The sequence below is a fragment of the Natrix helvetica genome (genome assembly GCF_964273705.1).
Source record: "Natrix helvetica genome assembly, chromosome: 2".
Taxonomy (NCBI): Eukaryota; Metazoa; Chordata; class Lepidosauria; order Squamata; family Natricidae; genus Natrix; species Natrix helvetica.
Window position 1 is genome coordinate 196,945,035 of NC_138552.1, and position 12,562 is coordinate 196,957,596.

Below are 12,562 nucleotides of genomic sequence, written 5' to 3' on the forward strand. Positions count from 1 at the left end.
ATGGACTTTGGGGTGTGGGGGCAGGATCTTGAGCTTTCAACTGGGTGGGGAAAACCAGGAAGCTTTCAGATTCGGGATTCCCTGATGTGCCAACATGACTCTCTTAATAAATTGGAACTCTGAGCAATACTTTGCCTTGGACTCCGATTCAATTTTGGATGTTATTTGGAACCTTGACACATGGTCCTTTCAGTAGATCCAAGGAGGCTCCACACCAATTTGCACTGCTCAGGTGACCCTAAGGACATAGATAAACCTCCAAGTGCTTCAACAACCCTCCAAAAGGATGCAAATGACCAGCTGTCTGCAAGGAGTATAAATCCTTCCATTCTCCACCATCCAGTCAGAGCTGAAGAAGCTTCTTGGATTAGAAGTGAAACTTCTTCAGAGCAAAACAAGTGAAACTTCTTCAAAGAAAAACCATCTTTGGGACTTCCTTCCTAGAGTTGAGAAGGAGTGACTGGCCAAGGTCAGCCAGCTGACTTCCAGTTTCTGAACTGGAATTCATACTCCTGGTTTCTAGCCAGTACCTTAACTACTACACCATATTGCCTCTTAATATTCTCAAAGAATATAATTGACAAAGAAATATAAAAATAAACTGATAATTTAATAATCTACTAAATAAAATATAAACAACCACGTTTTCTACTGCAATCCCCCCCCCCTATCTACAGCACAATGTTGAGCCAAGAACTTTTCAACTATCAATGTTCAAAATAGTGTAAACCAGGCATATCCAACCTTGATGACTTTTAAGAGTTGTGAATTTCAACCACCAGAAACCCACACCCAGCCACAAGTCTTACAGTTGCCAAGGTTGGACATTTCCGGCATACACATTTGAATAGCACACAAACTTTCTCAAACTGGAACCAAATTAAACTATACTACTTTGATGGCACATATATAAGCTTTGCCCTGGGTGATGAAAACAATATGTGACAAAACTAATGCTCAAAGGCCCTCAAAATGTAAGAGAAATTATTTAAAATTGTGGTTTGTTTTTTAAACAATGCAAAAATGACACTGACAATAGGTTAAGTAGAAGTAACATGCAATGACGTAGCTTTAAAAAAGGAATTGTACTGCTTTTTCCAAGTAATAGGGCTGATGCAAGATGAACACCACACATTTGAGCTAAATAAACTGTTTTTTATTGCAAACAATTTATTTTATACCAAAAATATATATTTATCTACAAAGGAATAACCGTCCCTGATACCTTTTGGTGTATATTTCATGTATGTATCTGTGGATCCAGATTATAGTAGGACTAAAAACAAACCTTTGAGCTGTGAGTTTTTCAAATAGTAACTAAAATGGCATTAATCCAATGCCATTGGACCGGGTGGCGCCTTTGCGGCCTCTCCGACGGCCACGATCGACCCGGGCCCCCTGGTTTAACGGGGAGCTAAGGGCGATGAAACGCCTTAGGAGACGCCTGGTGAGTAAGTGGAGATCCTCCCGCTCCGAAGCTGACCGAACACAGGTAAGAGCCTACATAAGGACCTACCTTGTGGCAATAAGAGTGGCCAAACGTCAGTATTGTGCCACTCTTATAGCGTCCGCAGAGAACCACCCTGCCGCCCTGTTTCGGGTGACCCGCTCCCTTCTGTCACAGGAGCAGCGGGACCCCCCATTGCAGGGCAGGGCAGAGGAATTTGGAGAGTTCCTGCAGGATAAAATCGATCATATCCGGAGAGGTTGGACCCACTCCAGTGCTCCAGTGGGGACGTCCGAGACTAGTCTTGAGAGACCATGCTGGGAGGAGTTTGACCCTGTTGTCATCGAAGATTTGGACAGGTTGCGCGGGCGACTGCGGGCCACCACATGTTTACTGGACCCGTGTCCCTCCTGGTTGGTGCTGGCCTCCTGGGAGGGTTCACGAGGCTGGCTACTGGGACTGGTGAACGCTTCGTTGGGTGAGGGCCTGATGCCGGCCGCCTTGAAAGAGGCGGTGGTCAGGCCCCTGCTCAAGAAGCCTTCTCTGGACCCAAAGGAGCTAGCAAATTATCGTCCTGTCTCCAACCTTCCTTTTTTAGCGAAGGTTGTTGAGAGTGTGGTGGCTCAGCAGTTTCCGCGCCACCTGGAGGAAGCTGATTATCTAGACCCGCGCCAGTCCGGCTTCCGACCCGGTCACAGCACGGAGACGGCCTTGGTCGCGTTGGTGGATGATCTCTGGAGGGCAAAGGATGGGGGTTGTTCCTCCATCCTTGTCCTATTAGATCTCTCGGCGGCCTTCGATACCATCGACCATGGTATCCTATTGCGCCGGCTGGAGGGGTTGGGGGTTGGAGGCACCGTGCTACGGTGGTTCCGCTCCTACCTCTCTGGCCGGACGCAATGTGTGTTGACAGGGGAGCAGAGGTCGACCGCAAGGCCCCTCATTTGTGGGGTCCCTCAGGGGTCGATCCTCTCGCCTCTCCTGTTCAACATATATATGAAGCCGCTGGGCGAGATCATCCGTGGTTTTGGGGTGAGTTACCATCTGTACGCTGATGATACGCAGTTGTACATTTCCACCCCAAACCACCCCAACGAGGCTGTCGAAGTGATGGCCCGGTGTCTGGAAGCCGTACGGGTCTGGATGGATGACAACAGGCTCAGGCTCAACCCCTCCAAGACAGAGTGGCTGTGGTTCCCGGCTTCCCGATTCAATCAGCATACTCCATCGCTGACCATCGGGGATGAGCAATTAGCCCCGGTGGAAGGGGCGCGCAACTTGGGCGTCCTCCTTGATGATCGGCTGACCTTAGAAGATCACGTGGCGGCCGTGGCAAGGGGGGCGTTCCACCAGGTTCGCCTGGTGCGCCAGTTGCGGCCCCTTTTGGACCGGGAGGCCTTGCGCACAGTCACTCACGCGCTGGTGACGTCCCGCCTGGACTACTGTAACGCTCTCTACATGGGGCTCCCCTTGAGGTGCGCCCGGAGACTGCAGTTGGTCCAGAATGCAGCCGCGCGGGTTATTATGGGGAGATCGAGACTCTCCCATATAACACCTATCCTGCGCGAGCTGCACTGGCTTCCTGTGGCCTACCGGGTGCGCTTCAAGGTACTGGTTACCATCTTTAAAGCGCTCCATGGCACAGGGCCCAGTTACCTGCGGGATCGCGTCCTGCCCCATACATCCCTGCGACCCATTCGCTCACACAGAGAGGGGCTACTCCGGGTGCCGTCCTCTAGAGAGTGCCAGAGGGCGGTGCCCAGGAGTAGGGCCTTCTCTGTGGTGGGCCCTACCCTTTGGAATGACCTCCCCCCAGACATCCGGACAACAACCGACCTTCGCTCCTTCCGTATGAAGCTGAAGACCTACCTGTTTTGTCAAGCCGGCCTGGCATAACGTTACAATCTTGCCACCCCAGGTCATTTTATAATGGGAAATTTTGTTTTTTAAAGTTTTTAGAGTTTAATATTTTTGGGGTTTTAAATTTTGTAAGTATGCTTATTTATGGACTTATTTTTACCTCCTCTGCACGATATATGGTGCTATCTTGATTATTGCTCTGTACGTCGCCCCGAGTCCCTGTGGGGAGAGGGGGCGACTAATAAGTTCAATAAAATAAATAATAATAATAATAATAATCCAGCAACAGAGAGCTCTTGAAATGTCTCATCTAATGACCACTACAGCTCTTTATATGTAACACCTCGGCTAAGCAAGCTGCACCGACTCCATTTCTTTTCAGATGTAAAGATACAAGTCACCTACATGCATAGGGCTAGATTATTTTTGAAACCACCTTTCTCTAAGGCAGTGTTTCTCAACCTTGTCAACTTGAAGATATCTGGACTTCAACTCCCAGAATTCTGGGAGTTGAAGTCCAGACATCTTCAAGTTGACAAGGTTGAGAAACACTGCTCTAAGGACATCCTACCAGGTCAGATAGGCTGGGCACGCTCCTAGTCCCTTCTCCAAATATTGCCTCTGAGGAGAGTGAGGAACTTGGCAGCCCCTGCTATCTGGAACCTTCCCTCAGAAATTCAGCAAGCTTCTCTCCTCGTACCTTCCGTAAAGCACTGAAGACCTGGCTTTGTCTCCAAGCACAGGGCTAGGAATAAGAGGAGATTGCGCATCGGAAGTTTGTCTTGGTCCTAAGCTTTTGTTTTTAATACGTTTGGTTTTAATAGTTTTTATGTCGTTTTTAATTTTTGATTGAGAGATGGCCAGAGTTTGTTATAGGATAGGCAGATACATAAAATTTTAAATAAATGAGTAAGTGAGCTTACGTAAAAGCTAGGTACTACACCCAGGGCCATAGTAATAGTTTTGTTATTTAATTCAGATCTTTCTCGTTTATTATTTTTATAAATAATTCAAGGTGTTAAATATGGCTAATACTCCTATTTCCCCACAACCCCCCCCCCCCTCTCTGAGGTGGGTTGGTCTGAGACAGAGTCCAAAATCAGCCAGGGGAAATAGGGAATGCATTCCAGTAATGTAGCAGCCCCATTGTTAACAAGACCTTCTGCCTATCGTGCCACATTAATCAATTGAGGGAGGATGCTCTTAGGATGGAGTAGAAAGACCATCTAAGGAGCTACTGGATGCTGCTCTTTAGGTTTTCATCTTTCCACTTTATTGATCAAATATTCTCATTCTCCAAAGAAAGAAAGCAAAAGCAGCAAAAGCTTATTGTTGGTTACCATGATGATTCCATTTTTGTCCTTTTTGGCAAGTTCATGTGACCTTTCCTATTAATTAGATTTACACAGTTGGTGGGAGAGTAGATTAACAAGGAATATCACAATGACCAAATCCCAGTGAAGGATTTCAGTTCAATTTCTCTGCGATTCATATATCTTTTATTTGCCACTGAATAGCAAATCAGATGCAACTTTGTCAATCCACGAAGACAGAGAATGACAAGGTCAAGGACCCAACAGATTGGTAAAAATGCTATCATGAGAAACGCAGGCATTTTTTTTAACAAAAGTATATTCTTTCTCATACTTTATAAATTCTCTGGAGAATTATTGTTTTATATTTCTAAAAAAACAACAACCCATGAAGCTCTGTTGACTGATATACTGTATACGTATTGTATGTATGTTTATAAATTCTCTTAATCTCTTCAATTTAGGATATCCATATTTTAAGTTATGTATCATTCAGTCAGCTTCATCTGTCTAGAATGGGTAACAACAAATGGAAAGCAATACATTATCAGTATCAAGATTAGAATTTATACTTCAAAGCCATTAATGATAATATTTGACTGTCTATTGCACTTCAATGCCCTCCTTCTTAATAAACAAAATTTCTTAGATGAATCACTGTAAATAAATTTCCGGGGCTTATATATTGACCATGGATCTTTCTAAGACAAGGAGCATGCTTTGTTTTCTAATCAAAGAGTCACACTTAAAACTTTAACACTTCAAAGTGTACAATAGGAAAATAAATGGCCAATAACTGTACGTTAGGAAGAATAAATGGCCAAAATGTAAATTTACTTCAGTATAAATTTAACTTACATTAAATATAGTCAGTAGAATTAGTGCCAATGTACTTAAGGATTTTTCATTTCCAATAAACTAAAACTTACAGGTTTAGAGAGTGTCTTAGGACCCGTGGCTTTTAGAGATAACTCTTAGACCAGGGGTGTCCAAACTTGGGAACTTTAAGACTTGTGGACTTCAACTCCCAGAATTCCCCAGCCAGTTGAAGTCCACAAGTCTTAAAGTTCCCAAGTTTGGACACCCCTGTCTTAGACCATAGGACAAGTGCCCCACATTTTTGTTGACAAGTCCATATTCTTCAATCTTTGCAATCTGGCATCCACAAAGTATGTTGGCATTGTAAGTGGTCCTCATTTAGCAACTGCCTCATTTAGTAGCCATTAACGGTTATGACAGTAATGAAAAATCCATTTATTTATAGCTTTACGAGCAAACCATGGATTTACAACTTTCATAGATCTATACAGAAAAGGAAAGCTGATGGTTTCATTTAGTAATCACGTGACTTGTTGGTTGGTTCCAATTGTGGTCACTAAATGAGGATGACCTAGACAAATCCCAGAATTCTTAGACACACATTAGATCATGAAAAGCTGAGTGAAATGAATAGCCAGCAGACATTTAAGCATTTAAGCATTCTGAGTATTTCATTGACAGGTCTAAATTGCAAAGTGTGAATATCCAATCTTGACTGCATATTGCATCTTACTTTGTCTTATGCTTATTAAACAAACATCAATGGGGTAATTGTTTTCTTTTAAAAAAAAATGAAACTCATTAGGATTAAAAGATGGTAGATAACTCCTCAGGATTACCTTTGATGTACAGAAAAAAGAAGAGACGTGGTTTCTTGAAATTCTTCATTTTCCTGTCATTTTTATTACTGATCATGGAAAGTAAGATAAAAGGAAAAGGTTCCCCTCGCACATATGTGCTAGTTATTCCCAACTCTAGGGGGCGGTCCTCATCTCCGTTTAAAAGCCGAAGAGCCAGCACTGTCCAAAGATGTCTCCATGGTCACGTGGCCGGCATGACTAAACGCCAAAGGCACACAGAACCTTCCCACCAAAGGTAGTTCCTATTTTTCTACTTGCATCTTTACATGCTTTTGAACTGCTAGGTTGGCAGAAGCTGGGACAAGAAATGGGAGCTCACTCCATTATGCGGAACTAGGGATTCGAACCGCTGAACTGCCGACCTTTCTGATCAACAAGCTCAGCATCTTAGCCACTGAGCCACCCTGCCCATATCTTGGGAAATACTACCCAGTAAAGAAAGCTGTATCAAATCATTCACATTATGTTCAATAAATATATTCCTAGAAATAACAACCATTATTTTAGGTTACAGAACTAGTATAAACAAACAAATGCCTGTTTAATGTCAATAGTGCATATTATACCACCACCATCTCCTGTGACAGAAAAGTACAGTTGAGGATGTTCTGAACCAATGAAGAAATGCTTTTCTTATACACATGTTTAAATACACATCTTTATTAAGAAAACTGGTTCTAGCTCTGTCAAGAACCACCTGAAGAAAATAATAATCCAGTAGACCAAACCAAAGGCACAGTGGTGTTTATAACAAGAACTGCAGAGTCAGTCCTTCCAACAAAATCAGTGAGATCAGAAAGCTTCCTGTCCTGTTAGCTTTGCTGCAGTGGCTGTCCTTTACTTGAGAGAAGAAGAAGCTAACTCTGTAGCACAATACTCCTCAGTAAGGTAACTCATCTAAGTCTCAAATGAATTCAATGTCTTTTTATTTTGCTGCATCTGAATATCACAGTGTTGCAGAAAGTCTCTTTCTAGATTCAGAACTTCAGCCATTTTTTGATTTTATAATCCATTCGGCATTTGGGTTCACCTGATATAAGTTCTTCATGAAAGTGTCGTCATCTAGGCATCGTTCACCTGTCATGGAAACATATCATATGAACTCTTAAAATACCAAATAAGGATTTCAATTAATGATTTTCTTAGAGGAAATTTCGCCGAACAGGGTGGAACTTTTTTCTGTCAAAGTCATAAAATCGGGCAAGACACCAACATGGGACTGTAACTTCAATATCGCATGCTATACGCGAAACATTTTTATGTGATCATTCCACTTTTAAGGGATGCTTAACTCTGGCTGATATTCCTGCCTGATTTCTGAAATGGAAGCATTTAAATAATTGTTTGCTCTTGTCACAAGTCACTTTGCTGTATCGGGAGAATTGCCATAACTACACCAGCCTCTAACCACCTTTGGAAAACAATTGTGGCATGTTCAATATTCCTCAATCTGTGGACTGGGAATCTCTCCTTCGCACTCTATGCATGCTTTCTCCAGATGGTAGCTATGCATAATGGTCCCTGCTTACCCCATCGTCCCTGAGTGAAAACTATTTGCTCATGGAAGCAGATTCTAATCTATAAAAATTTCTTCTCTGCTGAATAGTACAGTGACTGAATGTAAAATTTAACAAAAGTCTTTTTTTTTTTTAGCATAGTGCAAGGGTCTTTGCTGGGGATAAATCCTTACAGATACACAAAATCAGCACTTTATTTATTTAAGCATGTATAAGATAACAGATATAAGAATAAACATGATTATGAATACAGGAAATGGATATGAATAAGTGGGGACAGTAGGACAGGGACGGTAGGCATATTGGTGCGCTTATGCATGCCCCTTATCCTGGCCTTATCCACCTCTGAACAAGGTCATCTGACAAACTACAACAGCTTGTTGTAGTTTCCACTCCCACAGGCCCATCTCTCTCTGGAATCAGCTAATATCATGCGGAAGACTAAAGTTGTGTGATCATATACGGGTAGTCCTTGACTTACAAATGTTCATTTAGCGACCGTCCGAAGTTACAACAACACTAAAAATAAGTGACGTATGACCATTTTTCATGCTTAAATACTGTTGCAGCATTTCCATGGTCACCTGATCTAAATTCAGCAGCTTGACAACTGACTCAAATTTATGATGGGTGCAATTTCCCGGGGTTATGTGGTCAGCTGTTGCGACCTTCTGACAAGCAAAGCCATATTCACTTAACAACCGTGTTCCTAACTATAGTGATTCACTTAACAACTGTTAAGTGGTCGTAAAATGGGGCAAATGTAATTGAACAAATTTTTTGCTTAGCAACAGAAATTGCAGGCTCAGTTGTGGTGGTAAGTCGAGGACTATCCGTACAATTATTTAAGTGTTTAGGCGTCCATCAATAAAAAGGTTTTAGCATGGCTCTTAATAGATTTAATTTCCATAGTTGACAGGAAAGCACATAATTTCCTGAATATTAGGGGAGGGGATCTAACAGTAAAAACCATTTGTTAATAAAATCAATTGCCCGGAACAAGAATGAATGCCTCTTTCCCAAATATATTGAAATAGAAGTGAGATAGTAGCATATCAGGAATGTTTTATTTTGAATTCTTTCACTGAGCAGAGTGTCACTTCTGTTCTCAATGATTCTAAATCAGGGGTGTCCAAACTTGGGAACTTTAAGACTTGTGGACTTCAACTCCCAGAATTCCCCAGCCAGCATGGCTGGCTGGGGAATTCTGGGAGTTGAAGTCCACAAGTCTTAAAGTTCCCAAGTTTGGACACCCCTGTTCTAAATAATCTGGTAAGGAAAAATAAACCACCTGATTTGTCCATCGTAACTAAGCAGCGTTAACAGGCTTACCAATATTCCCTCCTACTTCATGTAAAAACAGCTCTTCTTTCTTCAAAACTTCTACAGTTCCACTGGCAAAATAAAAGTGAAGAAAATGATCAGCCATTATCCCAAATAAATCCCGACTGAAAGCTAATAGTGTGCACCAGAAAATGGCCTGCTGGCTCAGAGTTTGCAAGTGCACTAAAATTATTTTTTCCCCATCTGTTAACTTACTGCAATAACATATCACACTTGAATGATTATGGGAAAAGAAGCTGTTTGCAACCTTGAATTACAAGAGAGGAAAATCAGCTGGAAAAAAAAATCCATATATTCACAAAGAAGTAATCATTCTGCCCTTTTTTTAAAAAAACAAAAAATACCCAGGAAATTTTATTGCTACCTTTTGACTGGATATCATTATTTAACACAAATCCAATTAATTTGTATTCATAGTTTCTTTACATACTTCCAGCATCATAGTACATGTTCTGAAATTGTTTTTAGAAATTGAATGGGCCAATCATTTTATATACTTTCAAGTCAGGTGGCTCTCACTTAATGATTGCTTTGTTTAATTACCTTTGAAGTTGCGTGAAGGGTCCTTGCAGTCATGTGATTCACAATCCATGGGTGTCTACAACTGTCACGTGGTTGCCATTTGCACATGTATAAGCCAATTTCCAACAAGCAGACTCAATACAGATGGCAGCAATAACATTGCAAGTCGAAGTCATATACAGTATATGTGTGTGTGTGTGTGTGTTGTGCTGATAAATAAATAAAGGGAGATTAGTATAGATCTATTTCAAGCTATTTAGCTCTCATCAGCTAGCCATACCTTTATTGGGATTTGAACCTGGGCATGGGTATGGCTAGCTGATGAGAGCTAAATAGCTTGAAATAGATCTACACTAGTCTCCCTTTATTTATTTATCAGCACAAACACAACACAAATATAAAAAGGCAACATTAAAAAAAATATGGTTTTTCTGCCTGGATGGTCTCCTGCAGTGAGCCAAAGGACAGAAAGGGGGAGCAGTGAGTTCCCTCCCATATTTGGGCATACCAAGGGTTGTAACACACACACACACACACACACACACACACACACACAAACACACATATATACATACATACATACATACATACATACATGTCTGTCGTAGGCATATGATATCTTGTTTAATGACCATGTCACTTAGCTATAGAGTCGCCAGTCCCAGTTGTGATAATTAAACGAGAACTACCTATAGATCAGTATCTATAGAAACATGGTAGATTCTATGCTAAAGCTAGCTTAGCTGCCTTGTTTCAGAAATGAAGCAGGTCACCCACTTCCATTTTACAAAACCAACAATGGAACTGCATATTTAAATCCTGGAGAGCAGACTATTATTTATACTCTTGGGAATCTTCCAATATTTCAGGCTATGAATCAGTTTAAAGATCTAAGAGACACTAGAAATGAATACTGTATATTCACGAGAGCAACCTGACACCCTATGATGAAGTAACTCTTCCATAAAATAAGATGTATAGATCAAAAGATCCCACTGCATGTAAAGAAGAGGGAACCAGTGTCCTTCTCATATTCCCCAGGAGAAAAGCAGAGCATTATTGGGGATTCCAGAGTCCCCTTTAAAAGTGGGAGTGTAATCAGAAGGAAATTCCCCTTCTTCTACAGTGGAATATCTGAATACAAATGCCTGCATAAACTCATCACAAGTGAAAATTGATCCAAAATCTGTTTTACATTGGCACAATTATTCTTAAGGGGTTTTAAAAAAATCCTTTCTATCTCGGCATTCACTTTTAATTAATGCTATGTGGAAGAACATATCTCAGCAACATTGGTGCAGTTCTTCAGCCAGGTAACATTTTAAACACAGATGAGAGCCTACAATCAGGGGTGAAATTCAGCAGGTTCTGACAGGTTCTGGAGAACCGGTAGCGGAAATTTTGAGTAGTTCAGAGAACTGGCAAATACCACCTCTGGTTGGCCCCAGATTGGGGTGGGAATGGAGATTTTGCAATTTCCTTCCCCTCCACGCCCACCAAGCCATGCCCACAGAACTGGTAGTAAAAAAAAATTGAATTTCACCACTGCCTACAATGGATACCTTGGTGATTCCTTCCACAGGCAGTGCCAACTACTGTTGGTTTTATTAAAAACTTTCTTTTTATTGATTTCCCCCCCCCCCTCCGTGCCCCTACTTCAAGGTCAACCATTGATCCTCTGGAGAAAATTAATTACGTCTGTCCATTCCCTGCTTTGGTAGAGTTCAAAATTAACATTTCATAAAATGGCAGGCTTAGTAGAGAGAGAGAGAGAAAGGCAGACAGGCTTGTTACCTTTTCTGGCTGAGGAACCTGGCAACAATATCACCAGCTTTTAGATCTTCCGTCAGCTGAATTGCCATGGAAACTTTGGAAAGATGAGGTGCTTGAACCCGTATTACTCCCTCTGGAATATCAGCCTGCAAAGCAATAATGAAATTGGAACATAGCACCTTGCAGCTGGCTTTGAGAAGGTCTTTTTTCCAAATCTGTGCAGACTGAATGCCCAAATCTGGCATTTTGTCCTGTGCAAAGCAGAACCTATCTTGTTTCCTCCCCCCACAATGCAATTTACCAAAATTCAAGCAATTTTAAAAATTAGCTTTCAGAGCAATGGAACATACTTATTCACAAATGGGATGGTGGATTTTTAACCACCAATTTAGAAGCTACATATTAAAAGCCTGCTTTTAAACTAACATATTTATATATGAATCAGATCCAGTTTTTTAATGAAGGGGGGGAACTCTCCCTTTTAGAATCTTACACTCTTAAAAAGCAGTTGGGGATCAAGTTTTAATTTTCTAACCAAATGCCATTTCGACCTTCTGATAGAATATAATTCCAAAATATGAAACTGTGTGCGTGATTTCAAATTTCATATTCAGAAAGAGGTTATCTTACCTTCAAGTATAAAAGAAACCCACTATTTTAATTTCAACATGTGCCATACAGCATTTTATTCAAATGAAGATACAGGGTGTAATTCAGAATCATCGCGCACTACTTCTGGTTCCATGTGCCAGAATGTGAAAGCAGGTATTATCTAGGTAGTTTAGTGGTTTAAAGATATAGGTAGTCTTTGAGTTTCAACAGTAATTGGGACTGGTAAATCCTACTTGGAAATTCTGCTAAGGGATTAGTTATAAGGCACAATGTGATGCTTTGATAGACAACAACAACCCCAGCAGTCCCCGCTGCTGTCATTAACTGAATCCCACAGGTTGTTAGGTGAGGACCCATCCCAATCCAAGCCATTCCCTCCCAGCCCCATGCTTGAAGGATAAGGGACTGCTTACACTTCACAACTGCCCCACCTGCCTATCTATCCCCATCTTTGGCCTTTGGTCATCTTGCACTCTACTGCCTCTGCCTGCCCTG

General features: G+C 41.6%; 1 protein-coding gene across 1 annotated transcript in view; it reads right to left on the bottom strand.

The window, feature by feature from the left end:
- Positions 1-6,939: 6,939 nt before the first annotated feature.
- Positions 6,940-12,562, bottom strand: part of ARHGAP18 (Rho GTPase activating protein 18) — a 67,245-nt gene continuing 61,622 nt past the window's right edge. The window contains exons 13-15 of the mRNA XM_081945866.1: positions 11,477-11,601; positions 9,149-9,210; positions 6,940-7,376 (exon numbers count right to left, since the gene is read on the bottom strand). Of these exons, the coding sequence (XP_081801992.1) occupies positions 7,285-7,376; positions 9,149-9,210; positions 11,477-11,601 (279 nt within the window). The 3' untranslated portion in view covers positions 6,940-7,284. The remainder of the gene's footprint in view (positions 7,377-9,148; positions 9,211-11,476; positions 11,602-12,562) is intronic.